This window comes from Polypterus senegalus, chromosome 13 (genome assembly GCF_016835505.1).
Source record: "Polypterus senegalus isolate Bchr_013 chromosome 13, ASM1683550v1, whole genome shotgun sequence".
Lineage (NCBI taxonomy): Eukaryota > Metazoa > Chordata > Cladistia > Polypteriformes > Polypteridae > Polypterus > Polypterus senegalus.
In genome coordinates, this window is record NC_053166.1 from 95058038 (window position 1) to 95077950 (window position 19913).

The 19913-nt window shown below is 37.4% G+C and overlaps 1 protein-coding gene across 1 annotated transcript in view; it reads right to left on the reverse strand.

Annotated features, from left to right (window-relative positions):
- The window catches only part of gys1 (glycogen synthase 1 (muscle)), an 83271-nt gene that overhangs the window by 21796 nt on the left and 41562 nt on the right, over positions 1 to 19913 (reverse strand). Inside the window, exons 4-10 of the mRNA XM_039776119.1 lie at positions 18567 to 18758; positions 18291 to 18476; positions 18055 to 18199; positions 17370 to 17487; positions 17109 to 17229; positions 16917 to 17023; positions 16538 to 16597 (exon numbers count right to left, since the gene is read on the reverse strand). Of these exons, the coding sequence (XP_039632053.1) occupies positions 16538 to 16597; positions 16917 to 17023; positions 17109 to 17229; positions 17370 to 17487; positions 18055 to 18199; positions 18291 to 18476; positions 18567 to 18758 (929 nt within the window). The remainder of the gene's footprint in view (positions 1 to 16537; positions 16598 to 16916; positions 17024 to 17108; positions 17230 to 17369; positions 17488 to 18054; positions 18200 to 18290; positions 18477 to 18566; positions 18759 to 19913) is intronic.

A 19913-nucleotide genomic window follows, 5' to 3' on the forward strand; every position in this document is an offset into this window, starting at 1 on the left:
CTGCAGTTATGTACTTTTACATTTCAAAACTCCTGAGGTAAATAAAAGTGAGGTTGCGCTCAGATGGGTTGTCATTTGTTTTTCAACAGAACAATGACCCAAAACACATCTGCAGGCTGTGTAAAAACTCTGATAAAGAAAGGCTGAAAAGTGAAGATTTTTACAACTACAACTAATTTTCATTTTTGAACTAGGAGCAATTTTATTTATTTAAAAATAAATACAAAATATTTAGGTTCAGATCATTTATAATGTTGACATGAAATGCATGGTAAATTAAATGAAATGCAAAAAAACAGAGCTGAACCTAACCAATACAATAACAGATTTGACACTTTCAAATAAATCTATATAAGCATTATGAAAATGTTTACAAACTAACCTCCTTTACTTTGCCAGACATATGACAAACCAACTGAAGTGTAAATACAAATCCAGACCATACAGAATGTCTCACAGACTAAAACAGATGGATTTGTATTTCTTCCTTGCGTGGTAATAGAAAAGCAGATAAACTCTTGTTTCAATGTACTAATTTGTGGCTGAAAAATAGATAAAGTAGTTCCAAAAATAAATTGGTCTACCACATATTCCATTAAACAAACCAAATAGCTGCATTCCTATGGGTGGAAAATGAAAAAACATATGTAAACTCATATTGCTATTAGAGCTAAACCCATTATGTGTTACAATAAAATTTGAAAAATACTTTTGTTGTTCTTACAGTAATTAAGGGAAAATTAAAAAGTGTGAAAGATAAAGGGGGAAAAAACTATTAATACAATAACAATTTGGTTAGGACAAATGAATACGAACCATGCAGTTTAACAAAAGTTTACTTATGTATCTCCAGCAAAGAACAGGGCACAATAATGATTATATGCACAGCCTGATAAACCTATTAGGACTAAGAAAAAGATGAATGGGGTACAATAAAGACAATTAATTGGATACAAACGTGCACCTATTAGTGATATAAACAGCTGAAGAAGTTTGTGTTTTCAGAGCACACGGCCAGAACAGGAATGCTTGAAATGATGAAAGTAAATGTTCTTGAGTGACCCAACAAGAGTATTGTATTCACATTAATCAACTATTAACCAATTAAGTGGACAAGGCTAAACCCACTATTTTTCTTATATTTTGGAAGGTACTTTTTGAAGAATATATACAAAACTCATAAATAAAATTCTGATATCTATTTCATCTAAAATTCTACACTGTATAAAACAATTGGGGACAAAATACTTTTCAATGCATTTTTCACCATGCACACAGTTTACATCAAAATATAACCCTAGGTATTATTTTTAAAATTATATACACATGATCAACAAGTGCAACAAATTTATCCAAATTGTCAGTTTAAATAAAATAGTTTACATTTCTGTTGGATCAACTCACCCTCGACCTGAAAAGTAAAATCTAATATGGCAATAACAATTAACAGTTACTAAATATTAATAAACACATCTCTTATAGTGGGTGGCATGGTGCCACAGTAAGGAGACAAGGAAGGAAGTCCTTCCTGTGCAAAGTTTGTATGTTCTCTCCATGTCTGCATGGGTTTCATCCAGGCACTCCAGTTTCATCCCTCAGCCCAAAGACCTGCTGGTTAGGTGGGGTGGACTGGTGAAGCTAATTTGGCCATGGTGTGTGTGTGAGTGCGTTTGACCCTATGATGGGCAGGAGCCCTGTCCAGGGATTGTTCCTGCCTTGGGCCACATGCTTAGTGGATTAGGCTCCAGCTCCCCACTAACCCTTAAGTGGGCTTAGAGAATGGTATGGTATATCCCTTACAGTATATTAAATTACTTTGATGAAAAAGTGTACATTTGTGTGGCCCTCAAGCTCAGTGAGATTTTGCTTATACAAAATGTTTGAGGAAATGACCTGTACTTATTTAATCAGCAATGTTTTCACAGTAAGTACAGCCAAAATAAAATTTTTTACATCTATAAATGCAATGTTTCAATTCTGACTTACCAAGAAAATACAGATTTCCAGCTTTTTAGCTTTACTTATGTATAATATGTTTACATTTCTTTATACAAGTATAAGAGATTCATTTAAGGTAAAAATAAAATAAAAGTAAGCCATCCAGATACTGTAAATACATTGTTAAGTATAACTGGTCAGGTCAAAGAAAGTAACACAGAAAGCAATGATTAACAATCTGTTTTAAACAAGTTTCTGTTACAACTATGGGTTATACAGGTTCAACTGGCTTCTCTTTTAAAACGCATTTCAGAGATGAATAATAAATGAGAATTAAAATGAATAGACAAGCAGACCAAGTGACTGATACAGCGAGTCATAAGATCACCACAACCCACAAACAAAAAGGGTGCAACTGAACTATGAAGACTAAAAGTATTTCTTTATCACTCTTCAAACCCTTCTAATCACAAGTGAGGAAAGTCCCTTCTTGAATGCTCAGACACCAGATACCATCCTCCTCTATAATGATCAGATGTGCCTGTGGTGCTTAATCCATGAAAACACATTCACCAAAAAGAGGTCTTGGAAGAAAAAGACAGGTCAGAGAGGGCATATGCTAAGGAAATACCAAACTTGTGGAAGTTAAGAAACTAGAGCTCAGGAGCCCCATATATGCCTTCACCTCATAAATAATCAGGTGAAGTCCAGAAAGATCTGTAATACTGCATCAGTTTCCTCAGCAGTCTTTAAAGAGGAGACTAAGCTTCCAACAAATTTGAAATTATTACTGCAAGGTAAACAAGGTTTCTCATTGCATGCCTATTCATTACCTACAATAGGAAAGAAACATGAAGTCTCGGCAAATAACTACATTAGACAAGAAAAATGGGTACTAGTAGGTTTCCAAAATGAAAAACTCAAAGAAAAAAAAAATGCACTGTAACTACTACACCATGTAAGATATACTGTAGGGTGAAATAATTGGAAAGCATTGTAATTTCATAAAATTGTGGTAAAATCTATTATTGTGTAAACTCTCTTGACTCACTTATAGGAATATTTTTGGAAAAATAATGTCCTAGTAGCAGTGGATACAAGACAAAATACAAACCTGGAAAATATGCTTGCCGGTAGTAGGGCATGTTCCAGCACTAATACACACTCAATGACAAATTGTATGCTTACATTCACCATTTAGCAAGGCACAGCAGGAGATAAGCCTATGAAAATATGATAAGAATGTGGACACTCTGTACAACTCATTTAGGCTTGAAGTTGAAACCACATGTTGGACACAATAACTAATTTACAATTTTACTTCTGGCAATCATGATGTTGACATACCATGTGATTTACATTGAATCACTTCTTGTATGTTGTTAAGAGTAGAGAAATAAGCACAGAGTACTCCTGAACAAGACAGGAAAGAGGAAAAATACAAGCCCTTTTTGAAAGGCTGTAACAACACATAAAATTAGTGACTGATTTGACAATGACCTCATAATAATGAACAACTTCAAATAACATTAATCAATAATAATACAGCCAAATCAAAGTACTCTGAGCTAAAAAGGTTGATGACTTTAGTCCAAGGTCCTAAGAAACACCAGTTTAAAAGAGGAAAAGTAAAGACTAAATGACTTCTGAATATGTGACATGATGACCTGAAACCTTCCTTTTTATTTTCAGAAATGCAATGCAGCCTGATTAAAGGATTAAAGTGCTCTGCTATTTTGTGGCTGGCCTAACAAATTAAGAGCTGCACAATGACAGACACAAAACATTATATATTACAGATTGCACACAAGCTCAAAAAAGACATAACTATTGAAACAAAATGTAATTATAGCAAGGAAATAAGGTAAGAAAATGAGGTTAGCTGTGTTCACTCCCTAGCACTACATATTTGAATCCTGTGCTTCATCTCCAATGTTTTTTTAAAATAGTTTAATAGTGTATGGACTTTTCTTCACCGATTTATAACTTCTTCCTAAGAATGTTTTAACAGCCAGACTCCATTAGTTTTTATTTTTGTATAGTGCTCTTCACAGATTGCTGTAACAAATTCACCAGTCAGTATAATTACAAACTTTACAAACTACCAATTACATAATTATACATAAGAGCACAGGTCTGTTTAAACAGGCAAGAAAATGAAGTAGTTCCAAACTGACCAACATAAATGGGACTCAGTAATATTTGTCCATTTATTAAGCTGTTGAACTATGAACTATTAAATAACTATGTACCTTGTAACCTAAATATGAAAAAATTAAAAAACAGTCAAACTATGAAAGTGAAGTTGTCACACTGAAGAATTAGTTGTGTAATTCATATCCTATAAATATTCCAAAATACATGTTGATGATCAATTGACATTTTCTAAGCATGCCTTGACCTTACTTATGAAATTAAAAAAAATGCCAACTTTTCTTACTTAAACAGAAAGACTTCCAAGTTATATTAATTGGTGTGTTTTACTAACCAAGATGGAGTGGTGTGGTGGGCAGGGCTAATGTTGCTCAGTGTATTTATATTTTTTAATTCTTTACTATAATCCTGGCATGAGAATGCACACAGATATTTTTCACTCATGTTAACAATGTTCACACAAACAACAGTTCCACAAACTACAAGGCACCACGCCTTCATTCAAATCATACATGCTACATTATGATAATGTGTTACATGCATCAAACCAACAATAACAAACTACTAATCACAAATTTAAACAAATTCTAGTAATATGACTGCATTGCTGACGGCTATGATATAGTTCACAAAACCAAAATAATTGTCTGCTTGCCAACTGCCCAATACTTCTAAGGTAGACTCTTGCTCCCTGAGACACTAAACTATATTAAAAGGTGTTGAAAGTGTTATGTAGAATTCACAGACTTTGACCGCTTCTTGTTTCCTTAAGCAATTATCATTAACAATGAGATGCAAATCTTGAAGAAACCAGCAGCTAACCAACTAACTTGATCCTATTGATTCCTATGAATGAGGTTTCTGTTTCAAAACAAAAGTAAAATAGAACTGAAAATAGAGAACGACTGAGAATTTCCTATCTGTTCCTGGCTAAAAATCACTTAAAATATAGTAAAACAAAAAAATCTACCATATAAGAATAACCTGACATGGCATAATTACAACACAGACAACCCATAAAATTAAACAAGCCCTGTTATTGTCAAGAAATGATTTATGTAATGACAAATGGAATGGAACAGACAACCTGGAGCCAGTGAATAGTACAGCAATCACCAGTATCATCAATAGGACACTCTCAGACTTCGCACATTACATAACTAATTTATTGTATTGTCCAATCAGTCATGATCTGCGCATTTTAACAAGAAAATTACATTACACACAGATATAACAATTAATAAAGAAAAGAAACACTAACTTCAACCTCTGAGCAACATCAGGCAGAACAACATCTGCTCCAGAGATATACTTTCTTAAAAGGAGTGTAAAACACTAAAATGGCTATATCATCATCTGTATTAAGGTAATTTTGCATAGTTTGAACCAATTTACCACCCTAGCACAGACAGGATTCAAGATAAGACTCTTGACCAATGATTGAGGGTTAGAGACAGGTTTTCAAGTCAAAAGCACACATCTATGGGAATGTTTTTTCCTGTAATAATTTTAGCAAAAAATGCATGTGTTTTGCATATTTTGAGCATTCAACTGAATAATGGACATGTGGAATACGAACACTGAGTAATGCAAGATTTTTTTTCATGGGCATTTTTCACATAATTTGCTATTAGATAGCAATGGTCGCCATTACTTTCCATTATATGCAAAACATTTTGCACTCTTAGTTATTTAACCAGACTGCAAAACATTGGACAGAAGGATATAACCTACATACAGTACATAAAATAACATATGAACACAAATGGCATATCACTACAGAAATCAGACCCTGACCACAGTAATGTTACCCTCTGTGTACCCATATTCTTCAGCATAAGGAGCTGGTAATGACTTTTTTCCATCCATATAAAACTAAGATTATGAAAATGTATCAAAAACAGCACAAACACAAAAACTGACCTTCTTTCATGCCCCTCTAATCCTTTTTTTATGATTAACGCTTAAAGAAATTAAAAACAGTATAAATGTTTTTAAATAATTGGGTAAAGGCTAACCAACAAAATTGTTAATATAAACTTTTCTATTCTGGTTTGCAAATTTCTGGACATAATAATATATTAGTACCAACTGGAGAATCATACAGCTTTTTATTCTACAAATCAGTAGGATTTCTGAAAGCTTACTTGCTCAGCAGAATGTCGCTACCAATGAATCATGGTTGTTAACATCTGTCTGTGTTATGACTCATGTACTTCAGCTAGATTATATTAATCACATTCTCTTAAAATAATAATAAATTGTCCAGTAAGTAAAACATCAAAATGTGCTCAGCATATTAAAAAAAATGAGTGGAGGAGGAGGAGGAGTATAAAATGAGTACATTGGTATACTACAGCTCACTAATATCATGAAAAAGTACAATTAATATACTCTGCAACAAAAAAAATATTTAGCTTAAGAAGCAGAAATGTGATGTACATAAATATTTGCATAATGAACAAGTGATATGCTAATAAAAAATAATCTGAAAACCTAAACTAGGGATTGATTTATTTGTCCAGGGGTTACATGTGAGGGTTTTTAACATTGGGTGTCAGATGGGAACTCTGAAGAGGAAAGAAGAGAAAAACAAACAAATAAATACAGTACACTAATAGTAGCAGGGAGGCAGACAGAGTCATCTATACTAAGTGGTCAATGGCAGATATCATTATGCAAATATTGAATGAAGCCCCACCTCTGCAAGTTGTCAAGCCATGGTTGAAAGATTTACCTCGTAGTTCAAACCATAACAAACAAAATTCATAATCACTGTAATGTACTTCAACTACTTTAAACAGCAGAGAGGATCTGGATAATATGGAAAATAAACTTAAATAAACGACTCAATTTTAGGAAGCATGTATGAACATATGAAGCATAAATGACTGGACAGTGTTTTGTTTATTCAGCATTTTTGCTCAGTACATGCTTTAGTATAACCGTTAGTCTAGAAGTAGCAATTTCTAGTAATATGGGGACATTCTTATTTCCATGCATGTGCTAATCAACATGCAACATCTCAACACTCTCAATGATTTTTACATTACAAAGTTAATCAGTTGGTCAACAGCAGGCATGTTTCACACAATACAGCATAAGCAAACAAGTAAATACTACAGAATGCTAATAGGTTTGTGTTAAACTTTACTAGAAAAATGCAAATTACATACTAAAATGTGTAATGAAATGTTAAATACAATTAATACAACACCAAACGTTTAATATAATATTAGGCAATATACAGGTCACTGGTAATCTATAGTTTCTTATTAGGAAATACGTAGATCATTATCATAGGCATATGATTGTCTACACATATTTTGGTTAATCAAATTACCTGCATGCTCATCTACATCTAATGAGGAATTCCTAAATATGTTCCAGTTATCGGGATCAGGACAATCCATCAGTCTTTTTTCCCCACTTTGCATGATTAATGTACAGATAGCTAATATTCTGATAAGAATAATTGTTAATGTCTGTGAGCTGGCCATGTACCCAGCATAATGCTCTTGAGTTGAACAAAAAAGGGATTTTTTGGGGAAGGCAAGGGGTCCAGGAAATTGAAAAAGAAATAAACAATGAAATCAAGGACTGTGTCCATCCTAGGTTTAACTAAATGCAAGTGTTTAGATTCTTCCCATCTCCAACCTTAATCCAGGACTTTGGTACAAGGAAAGCAGATATACATCAGAAGCTTAGCCTGGTGAACCCAAATGACTCTGCAATCCAAGAGTTCTTATTAATATTTAATAAGGAGGTACTGGGGAGAAATCTAATGCCTTGCTGCAATCTGTTGCTGCTGCCAAACTTATTGTTGGAGGACTAAACTTCTACTGTGTCTTCCAGCACTCTTTTAATAGTTTGGTATTCCATGCAGGGAGTATTATTTAAATCATCCTAGATGCTAACAAAAACACCTTTTCTGTAAACTTTAAATAAAATTTGTAAAAATGAATGCTGCAGCTAGCAATTTGAAAAAGGTAGGGTAGATTGAGGGATTTTACATATCATATACATTACAGCATCATCGTAATTGTCGTCATTTGTGTTGTATGAGAAAACCGCTCTCACTGTCTTACTACAAATTAGACAATTTGATGCCATACATAATTTATTAAAAATCCTAGAACATCCTGAAAGTAATGCGTTGTCCACCTATGAATGCCTGAATCCTCATTCCTCTGAAAATGGTTATATTGTACATGACAATTAATAAATTGTTAGGGTGAAAAATATAAGATGGAGAGGCATCATAAATTGGCTGACAATAAAAGAAGAACAGTAAGTTCCTCAAGATAAAGGCCAAATAACATTGTCGAGCAATCACTATTTCAAGTTCTGACAATGAAATGCAATAAAGTAGTAAAAGGTTAAAATGAAACATATTAAGGTCAGAGAAGTAAATTCATGATTGTTTAGTCACTTGACCCAAATACTTTGATTCTATAGAAAACCATTCTGATAATGTATTATGTTCTGTATTTGTTTTCTGACAGGAAATATTAAGATTAATATTAATTTCTATAGAAATAAAAATAAATTCAACTAAGTACCATACAGTTTAAAACCATATGATGTATTTTAACAAATTAAACCTTTTAACACTAGAATTTACCAATGCCTATGAAAAAACTTGTAATCCCGGCCCACCTTAAATCCCTTCACACCTCTCTATCAGTGTCTTTTGTGTTATAAATTTGTCAATAAGCAATAGCAGCAAGCAGCCTGCTATTCCATCCCCCCACCAACGCAGAAAGGGCAGAAAGTTCTAACAGCTCAAGTCTGCTTACCTGCATGTGAGTTTCCTAGAGTTGTATAAGGTAAATAATATATTGTTATTTGTAATACATGCATTTTATGTGTGTTCCGTGTCTACAACAATCTATGTAAACACATTGTTAAAACAGAAACGTTTTCATGTTTTATTAATAATTGACAAGATGTAGACATGAAATATATAATGTGTGAAGCCTGAAGTCTAAATATCAAGTAAACACTTTCACAGAAAGTACAAGTATAACAAAACAAGTGTGCTTTTATTCAAGAATATAACTGCAGAAAAAAAACTTGTGTTAGGAGTCCAATCTATATGAAAACCATTTACATGTTACTTATATAAAAGCCAGATTGAATGTTATTTACCTACTTACCTTGATTTATTTACTTTATCTTCCTACAGCATAAAGTCACAAATACACTGCAGAGCTTCCTGTATTTGACTGACATGGGCATGCTCACAAAGTACACGTGTAATGCCACGAAAAGTGCATGTTGACAATTCAGTACACGAGCAATGGTACAAGAATGCAGTCAGACTTCTGTTTTTGGCACAAACACCGTCCACATCTAAACACTAGCGTGGAGAGTTGCTCATGTACTAAGTCTATAGACACGGAATACACATGAAATGCAAGTATTCCAAATAACAATATATTATTTACCCTATACAACTCTAGGCAATTCACACATAGGTAGACAGACTTGAGCTGAGGGAACTTTCTGCCCTTTCTGTGTTGGTGGGGGGTTGGGGTAGCAGGCTGCTTGCTACTTGTACTTATTGACACATTTACAACACAAAAGACACTGGTGCAGAGGTGCGAAGAGATTTAAGGTGGCCCGGGATTACAAATATTTTCGTAGGCGTTGGTAATTCTAGTGTTAAAATGATATGAAAATAAACTTTAAAATAAAATTCTGTGCTCATACTTACTCAGTTTAAACTCAGAAGAAAAATGACAGTTTCACATAAACCACATTTTTTAGGGTTTTCAAAAGTATTATACGGCAATTGGTAGTATTTATTCCAGTTTTTGTAGTTTCCCCTACAATCTATGATGGTGTCTCCAAGCTGTTTCCCAAAATGGCCCAGTGTATTACCAAGGATGGTTTCTGGTCTTATGCTTGATTTAATTTTTTCTATTTATTTCTTGCATCAGGATAATTTATAGTACCACAGTAAGCTTACTTTTAAATTATTAATTGCAGAAGACAGTGAAATGTTGAAAATAGCCTATTAAACAAAAAATTGCATCAATTAGTTTAGATGAAAAGCTAGGCTAGGAAAAAAACACTGTGATCCTTAAGTTGTGGATTTGAAATCTTTTGCTTTATTTAAAATGGAAAATGAGGAAACAATATGTGCATTGTTACAGAAAAAGATGCATCAAGATCGAAAAGTCCTTTTCAGTAAAATATGGTTCATTTCCATTTCAGCTGAAAACATTGCTAGCTGCAAATTCTTAAAGTGTTACTTATTGAAATATATTAACTATTTTTGCATTACTTTTTATTTAACCTAAGTCAAGTCAAGTTGGGGAGCATACACTGGTACACTGCGTTGCCGCTCCCACTACACGACGAAACAACTCGGAATCCTGGTTGGCAACCCCCAACTAAACTTGGCTGGTTTACCAATAGATGCCCCACAGCTGCTGGACCCCATGACCTTGCCCAACACCCAGTCCATACAAGCATTGAACAGAGTAGGGGCAAGAACACACTGTGACGATGTGGGTTCTACTCCATGCTCCCATCCCTGTTCGGGAGCCCTTGAACCCAACACTGTCGATAATGTCACTGAGATGAGCTAGACAGTGAAAGCAACAACATAGCAAGGGGATGGTTCAAAAAGTGCAAAAGTGCTTTTATTAAAATAGTCAAACAAAAACAGTGTTCAAATAAAGTGCAGTGCTTTCAAAACTGTTCAAATAAATAATCCAATAAAAGAAAAACGTGGAGGTTAAAAATCAATAAATAGAAAAACAATCCTTCAAAACGAGGTTAAAACATTCATCAGGAAACAGTCTTTAAAATCAATAACAAGCCCAGTGTCTTTTACTCCAGCCTCTCTCCTGCTTCACCCATCTGAGCCTCGCAACAAGTGAGACGCTCTCTCTGCAGCTGACCTTCACAATATCTGCTTCTACTACTACCGCCAGTCGCCTTACCGATCCTTGGCTCCGGTCGGCTCCCCCGACAGTGACCAAGGCTCTCACGCAGGGACTCCCGCTACCTTCCGGTCACTCCTGCCCTTCAGATCAAACTCTGCGGGAGCGACCACAACCACTACTTCTCCCAGCTGTTGGCCAAACACCCAGGCTGCCTTCAGCTGCCTACATGCGCTAGCTTGCCTGTTTCCTGCTGCACTGACTTGCTCTCTCTCTCTCTCTCTCTCTCCTTTTCGTTCGTTCTCCTCACTGCTTCCTGCTGCAACCTCCGTTTACTTTTTCTTTCCGATTTGTTTTCTCTGATCTCCTTCCTATCCGACTTGTGCTTCTTTTATATTGAGGGGCCATAGCAGCTACAGCACATTAGCCACAGGAACAATCACGGATGTGGGCAGTCCCTCACATGTGCACTTGGTGAGAAACGCCCACACTGCAAATTGCCCTGCGGCTTGCTGTGGCAACCATGCCTCCTCACTAAGCCACGAGCACGGTGATTATTTATTTAAAAACTGCTTTTGCTCAGCAAGCTGTGGACCCATAACACCTCATAAACCCCTGACAAACCCCAGAATCGACTGGGAAAAAACGCAGAGGTTCTGCCTCCACTCAGCACAGCATTCACAGTACCAGTGTACAGGCCAGCCATGATATCCAGCAAACTCGAGGGGATCCCATGAACCCTCAGGATGTCCCACAGGGCAGCTCGATCAACTGAGTGGAACACTTTACGAAATTCGACAAAGGCTGCAAAGAAACTCTGCCGATATTCGCGTTTGCATTCCATAAGAACCCTCAGTGATAGGGTGTGGTTGATGGTAGACGTCTTAGGCATAAAACCAGACTGTGCTGGTTCCTGGTAGGTGAGCAAGTGATCACGGATCCTATTGAGAACAACCCTAGCAAGGACCTTACCTGGCACTGAGAGCAGTGTTATCACCCTGTAGTTACTGCAATCCAGGTGATCACCCTTCCTTTTCCAGATAGGGACAACAAGTCCCATTTTCCAGTCAGTTGGGATGATGCCAGTCTCCCAAATGGAAGCAAAGATTGCTTGCAATGCCAGGAGGACAGCCTTACCACCAGCCTGAAGAAGTTCACCTGGGATACCACAGATCCCTGCAGCCTTCACTAACCAAACCCCAAAACCCTCAGCTGGTTCACCACCTGTGCAATCTCAGTGAGATTAGGTGGTTCACAGCTAATTGGAGGATCATCCTCAAGAACAGTGGACCCAGAGATATCCAACGTCATAGCCGGAGGATCAGCTTTGAACAACTGCTTAAAGTAGCCGGGTCACAATTGCAGTGTCATTGGTACGGACCGTTCTATCAGCCACCCTGACTGCAACTCTCCGAGGAACAGATTCAGATGTGCGTAATACTCCGATTCCTCTGTAACCAGGATGTGGGTCGCTAGACCACAGATGGTGTGTCACTTGCTCACAGATTCCTCCAACAAATGCCTCCTTATCTGCCCTCAGAATCCTTGCAGCCATTCTTCTCAGTTCCCGGTACAGACCAGAGCTGCCACTGAGCCGTGTGCTGTGACTCCTCTCGATGATATCCAGGGTGCCCTGCGAGATGAAACACCTCCTTCTGGTAACACCGGTAACACCAACACAACCCTCATCAACCTTCAGGGTCTTATCACAGAAGGTCTCCCACATCACATTAGGATCGGCAATCATACTCAAATCTCCAAGTTCCTCACACAAACTGCGTGCAAACTCATTAGATACAGCCTGGTCTTGGAGTCTAGCCAAGTCTAGGTTCATTTTCCTAGTAGGTGGTAACCTACTGGACCTAAGCTGGAACCTAAGAGTAGCAACAACATGTCTGTGGTCAGAATTCACAAACTGGGCACGTCTGTAGACCCTGCAGTTTTGGCAAGAGCATCCAGTGTCTGCCCACGAGGATGTGATTGATCTCCTTCACCGCACCACCAGTATTGGAGTACCAAGTCCAACGATGCAGTTCTGGCTGCGGGAACCATGATCCAGCGATTTGCAGCCCCGGACCTTTTGCAAAGTCAAGGAACATGGAGCCACTTTCACCACGTTCACCAGACCCATGGGGATCGAGACAATCCTCATAGCCTGCCCTTGTCAGTGCCAGTGGCTGCATTTAAGTCACCCATGACCAGAGGAGTGTCACCTCGTGAGCACCCATCAATCACTGAGTGAAGCTGCGAATAAAATGTCTCCTTTGCAGAGACATCACTCACTGCGGTCAGAGCATACACTGAGACAACAGACAAGGCACCCAGGGAGTACCGTAATCCGAGCCTCATAATACGTTAATTGAAAGGACTGACATCGGACACCATTGGAAGAAGCCAATCCGCTACAGCAACAGCTATTCCTGGTGTGTGACAGCCATCAGTGCGACCAGACCAATAAAAGGTATATCCACCTACACAGATCTGGCTAGTCCTCGGTCTGGTCATTTAAGGTAAACGATTTTAAAATTTTAACCTAAATAAAGTTTTAATTAAAATTTCATTTTAAAAACACATAATGGGCAGAAGATTTGCAAATCCAGCACAGTGGGTGCAAAACCCAACTACAGGGGATGCAGAAACCAACATATTTCTTTGTGCTGGTCCCAAGCCTGGCTAAATGGGGAGGAATTACGTCAGGAAAGGGATCCGGTGTACAATTTTACCAGATCAATATGCAGACAACAATACAGATTTCCATACTGGATCAGTCGAGGCCCTGGTTAACCAACATCCACCAGTACTGTTAACCAAAAGGGTGATGATGGAAATTGGGCTACTGTTTGCCAAAGAAGGACAAAAAGAGGAGGGAGATGTGTCCGAAGGCAGAAGAAGAGGAGAAGGTAAAGAGAGTGGAACTGAAGGTAGAAACTTTAAATGCTGGCAGTATGACTGGTAAGGTAAGAGAGTGAGAAAGCGGATGTGATGAAGAGAAGGAAGGTTGATATATTGTGCATGCAAGCCACTAAACGGAAGGGGACTAAACCCAGGTGGATCAGAGGTGGAATCAAATTGTTTTATCATGGTGTGGATGGGAGGAGGAATGGGGTAGGGGTTATTCTGAAGGAATAGTATGTCAAGAGTGTTTTGGAGGTAAAAACAGTGTCACACAGAGTAATGATTATAAAGCTGGAAATTGGAGGTGGTTGTTATTGGATATGCCCCGCAAGTTGAATGTACAATGGATGAGAAAGAAGATTTCTGGAGTGAGTTGGATGAAGTGATGGACAGTGTACCAAAGGACAGAGAGTGGTGATTGGAGTGGAATTCCATGAACATGTTGGTGTAGGGAATAGATGAGATGAGGAGGTGATTGGTAGGTGTGGTGTCAAGGAAAGGAATGATGAAGGACAGATGATAGTGGATTTTGCAAAAATGACGGACATGGCTGTGGTGAATATGTATTTTAAGAAGAAGGAGGTAAATAGAGTGGCATACAAGAGTTGTGGCAAATGCACACAGGTAGATAATATTCTATGCAGGAGGGTCAATCTGAAGGAGATTGAAGACTGCAAAGTGGTGGCTAGGGAAAGCGTAGTTAGTCAGTATAGGATGGTGGTCTGTAGGATGACGTTGGAGATCAAGAAGAGGAGGAGAATGATTATAGAGCCAAGGGTCAAATGGTGGAACCTGAAAAAGGAAGACTGCAAGTTTGAGTTCAGGGAGGAGGTAAGACAGGCACTGGGAAACCTGGTGGTGGAATGAGGAAATACAGGAGAGTATACAGAGGAAGAGGATGGCAAAGAAGTGGAATAGTCAGAGAGATGCAGAAAGTAGACAAGAGTACAAGGAGATAAGGTGTAAGGTGAAGAGAGAGGTAGTGAAGACTTAAGAAAAGGCATCTGATGAGTTATATGAGAGCTAGACACTAAGGAGGGAGAAAAAGACCTGTACTGATTGGCTAACAAAGCAACCAAGATGGGAGAGATGTGCAACAGGTTAGGGTGATAAAGGATAGATGGAATACATACTCTCAAGAGAGGAGAGTGTGTTGAACAGATTGAAAAAATACTTTCAGAGGCTAATGAATGAAGAGAACAAAGAAAATGAGAGAGAGAGAAAGAAGGTTGGATGATATAGTGATAGTGAATCAGGAAGTGCAACGGATTAGCTAAGAGGAAGTAATAAAAGATATGAAGAGGATGAAGAATGGAAAGGCCATTGGTCCAGATGATGTACCTGTGGAAGCATGGCGGTATTTAGGAGAGATGGCAGCTTTTAACCAGATTGTTTAATGGAATCTTGGAAAGTGAGAGGATGCATGAGGAGTGGAGAAGTGTACTGGTACCAAATTTTAAGAATAAGGGGGAATTGCAGAACTATAGTAACTACAGGGGGATAAAATTGATGAGCCACAGCATAAAGTTATGGGAAAGAGTAGTTGAAGCTAGGTTAAGAAGGGAGGTGAGGATTAGAGAGCAGCAGTATGGTTTCATGCCAGGAAAGTGCATCACAGATGCAATGTTTGCTCTGAGGGTGTTGATAGAGAAGTATAGAGACGGCCAGAAGGAGTTGCATTGCGTCTTTGTGGACCTGAAGAATGGATATGACAGGGTGCCTCAAGTGGAGATGTGGCACTATATGAGGAAGTCGGGAGAGGCTGAGAAGTATGTAAGAGTTGTACAGTATATGTAAGGGGGATGTGTGACAGTGGTGAGGTCTGTGGTAGGAGTGACGGATGCATTCAGTGTGGAGGTGGGATTACATCAGGGATTGGCTCTGAGCCCTTTCTTATTTGCAATGGTGATGGACAGGCTAAAAGACAAAATGAACTATGATGTTTGCTGATGACATTGTGATCTGTAACAAGCGAGTTCAGGCAGGGTGGAATGGGTGGAGAAGAGTGTCAGGAGTGCTTGTGACAAACAGGTATCAGCAAGAGTGAAAGGGAAGGTATACAGGACAGTAGTGAGACTAGCTATGTTATATGGATTGGAGACGGTGGCACAGACCAAAAAACAGGAGACACAGCTGGAGGTGGCAGAGTTAAAGATGCCAAGATTTGCATTGGGTGTGATGAGGATGGATAGAGAGTCAGAGAGGCGAGATTGTGTTGGTTTGGACAGAGGAGAGATGCTGGGTATATTGGGAAAAGGATGCTAAGGATAGAGCTTCCAGGCAAAAGGAAACGAGGAAGGCCTAAAAAAGGGTTTATGGAAGTGGTGAGAGATGACATGCAGGTGATGTAAGTAACAGCACAAAATGCAGGGGACAAGAAGATATGGAAAAAGATGAGCTGCTGAAAGAAGAAGAAGAAAGAAGATCTGCACTATAACCGAAGTTATGAATATCAGAATATAGGTATGATAATTGTTGAGAAAAGCATTTTTGCACTAAGCAATTTATTATTGATGTTTTAATCATCAAAATGCTGAACAAAAATATCTGATTGTCTAGTTTTCTTTTCTGAAGACAACACAATAATATATAACACAAACATACTGTATATATCGCTCACATACCTACACACACGGAAATTATTGTATACTCACACTAACAAAGACTCGTATAACTTTTTCCCAAACTTCTCTTTAACAGCATTGGCAGTGTCCCTGAAAAAGGAAAACACAACAAAAAAAATCCCTTAAGAAAGAGCGTTTCATGTAAAGCTGTAGAGATTGTCCTCCAAAGGACACATAATACTTCTTAAAATAAAAAGTGGAAGTATTAAAAATCATTCATGACTCATTTAATGGAAAACAGGTTAATCAATGTCACTGATCTACTTGGGAAATACATGAATTGTGTGTGCTTCAATAACATATTCAAACATCAGACTGTTTTTCAGTATGTCTGTGGTAATTATAGATGTACATCATCAATCTGTGTTAGGTTTGAATCAATAAAGAAAGACTCATCTGTCACACTCACCACAGCTGTTTCCTCACAGCCTGGCCTTTCAGAGTCTCCACATTGAAATTGTTTGTTCGTGCAGGCATAATGAAGAATGCAACTACAGTTGTCTCACTTTGGTTTACCTGGTGGTGAATGGAATGTATTCATTAGAAGTAAAATAGTTATTAATCAAAAAATATAAAAGACAAGCTACAATATTTGACTAACCCTTAGCAGATAATTTAGTCTTGAAAGAGCTTCCAAGAAGATGTCTGCACCCTTATTAGAGAACTCGTATCGGCCTGCAATAAAAAAGAAGATGGACCGATCCAAATTAAAGTCCAAATGCCTGAAATCAAGAAGAATAGATGGTTTATTGTATTAATGAGTAACATTTTAGCAAATGTCAAAAATATTCAAAAACACATTGATATAATCACATAGAAACTGCTGCTGCTTCTTCTTGACCATTTTCCCCCTTTCTCTTACCCATAAAAATGACCACGGATAAATTCCTGAATACGAGCTTTGCTTTGTGCGTGTAGATTCTGGAACTCATGCATTGCTGAAAACTTCTTAACATTCAAGCCATTTGGAGTCACAAAATCTAAGATTAACAAAAAAATCTAAATAAGCATTTGTGAATGTACAGGTTTCTGACTAGCAAAGGCTCCTGTCAATTACACATATCAGGAATATAATTACACATACAAAATAATAATTTCCCTGATGGGGTGTTTCAAGTCGGATACATTTGATGCTCTCTGCAGCTAAATCAAAGACAGGTTTAGAATTCATAAGGTAACATTCCAACTTACAGGGTTGAGGCTAGTCAGACCATCACAGTAGTAAAATGCTCAAGTTTAGAACTACACATTCAAATATGGTCACAATCCCCAATCCATTTAGAACAACTTAGATGTATCAATCAATACAACAGAAAAAATTCCAAATGTGGGAGAAAACTAGATTCTCAGATAGAAATACCAGAAAGACAAATTCAGACTCAACAGAAAAGGCATTTCACTTCATAATTAAAGCAGAAATACTTTTTTTTTTCATAAAAGAGTACACACTATTACAAAGAACGTTAATAATAGTGAAAATAACCTTGCATTTTATATTTTAAAACATTTTTTACAGTAAAGAATTCACAGAGGCCATCAGTCCTTACCTGGTTTTCTTTTCAGGAGATGTTCTGCTTCCACAGCAGTAATCTGGGACACAGTAGTAAACACATGGGTACAATGAACAGCTGCCCTCTCCATACAGTAACGATGGTAAATTTGACGGTCACCTGCTTCCCTGTCAACATTGAACTAAAATAAGAAGCATGAACATTAAATGAGAGAACAGAAGAGCAAGACAGAGGGAGGGAGAGAAAATTAGTAAGAATGGGACAACACTCACATGCTGCAAATTGTTGTAGAAGTCAACATTTCCAGCGCAGAGGTAGCGTCCTAAAAGGGTAGCGTGAGTGGTGAAGATAGTAGCCACTGGTAACTTTCTGATGCGGCAAAGAATTAAGCCTACCCCAGCAAGCCACTCATGGAAATGTGCAACAATATATGGCTTTTCTTCACACTGAGCTACAAACTGGGGAAGGATTAACAAACATTGACATACATATTTAACTAACTGTGATTTTACAGGGAATCCCTGTAGAGTCTTAAAAAAGCCACTCACCTCACCAAGGAACCAGGTTGTTAAGAAACCAAATAAAACAGCATCATTTGCCTCACGATCATACCAGGGAATACCAATGGAGCAGCTATCCCACAACTCTGTCTTCCATTGGTCCAGTGACCATGCTGTGGCACCAATGTCTATTAAAATCACATAAGGCCCACCTTCAATGAGCCACCTTCCAAAGTAAATCTACAAAAATGAGTCATAAAATAATTAAATGGTCACCATGTAAGAAAATGCCATCATAACAGCTAGTTTTGTATAACCAATTTTTGATACTATTTATTAACAACAATCATCACTGAAATTTTTGGTAAATTCATTATGCCTTTATCTTTGTTTGTATATTACTATGAAGATGACACATATCAAATAGCAGGTTATGATACCTTCTGTGTAAAGACTTATATCAACATATTGCAGGTTGGCTCTGTGGATAACTGTTGATTATATACTCAGTATAATAACTGACAAGTAAAGGGTGCAGTCACATTCCAAGTTATAATGCAACTGTTTTTTTAAACCTAAGATACTAAACTAGGTACTTTTTAAAACCATTACCTTTTAAAAGTTCAGGTCTGAGCACTTGACTAAGACAAACTCACATACATCTGGCTGAATATAGTCATGATGAGCTACATAATAAAAAATGAACTCTTGCAAGCTTAAAGATTGTTATGTACACCTTTTTTTTAGTGGTTTTTTTATACCCGTGTGCTGGTAGAAATTTTCAGTGCTTTGTGTAAGATAAAGCAATGCAATAAACTGTAAGCAAAATAAGCCTTTTATGAGCTGTGTACTATTTGTGTAATCTTAACTTGTGGATTTATTTTTTGTTTAAACTTGAGTTGATAATTGACACTATATAGTAGTGTTTTAATGATATACTGGTACTGAAAAGTACAGAAATAGCAAATTTTTAAAATGGCACTAAACCGGCATTCTGCAGATTCCAGAACTGTATGTAAATGTTTGAGTAGAGCACTTGAAACTCTAAGAACCTATTCTTTAGAATATGCATTTATCTCCCTCAGCTTATTCCTTGTTAGAGTATGTGTTAAAGAGTGCATATTAGAATACGTGTTTAAGAGATTGCACAAGACTCAGGGACTAAAACCCATATATAATGATACAAGTATATCAGAGCACACAGGTTGCCCTTAAGAATGTGTAAAAGGAGTGCAGAACAAAAAGACGTTGCGCATGTGTGTAGCGGTACTAAAGTGTGAAAGATGGTATTGGTATTAAGTCAAAATTTTAGTATTGATCCAACATTACACATACAGTATTCAGACCTAGTTTTAGTGTTACTGTGAAACAGCAAAATAATCTCTGCTTTGCATA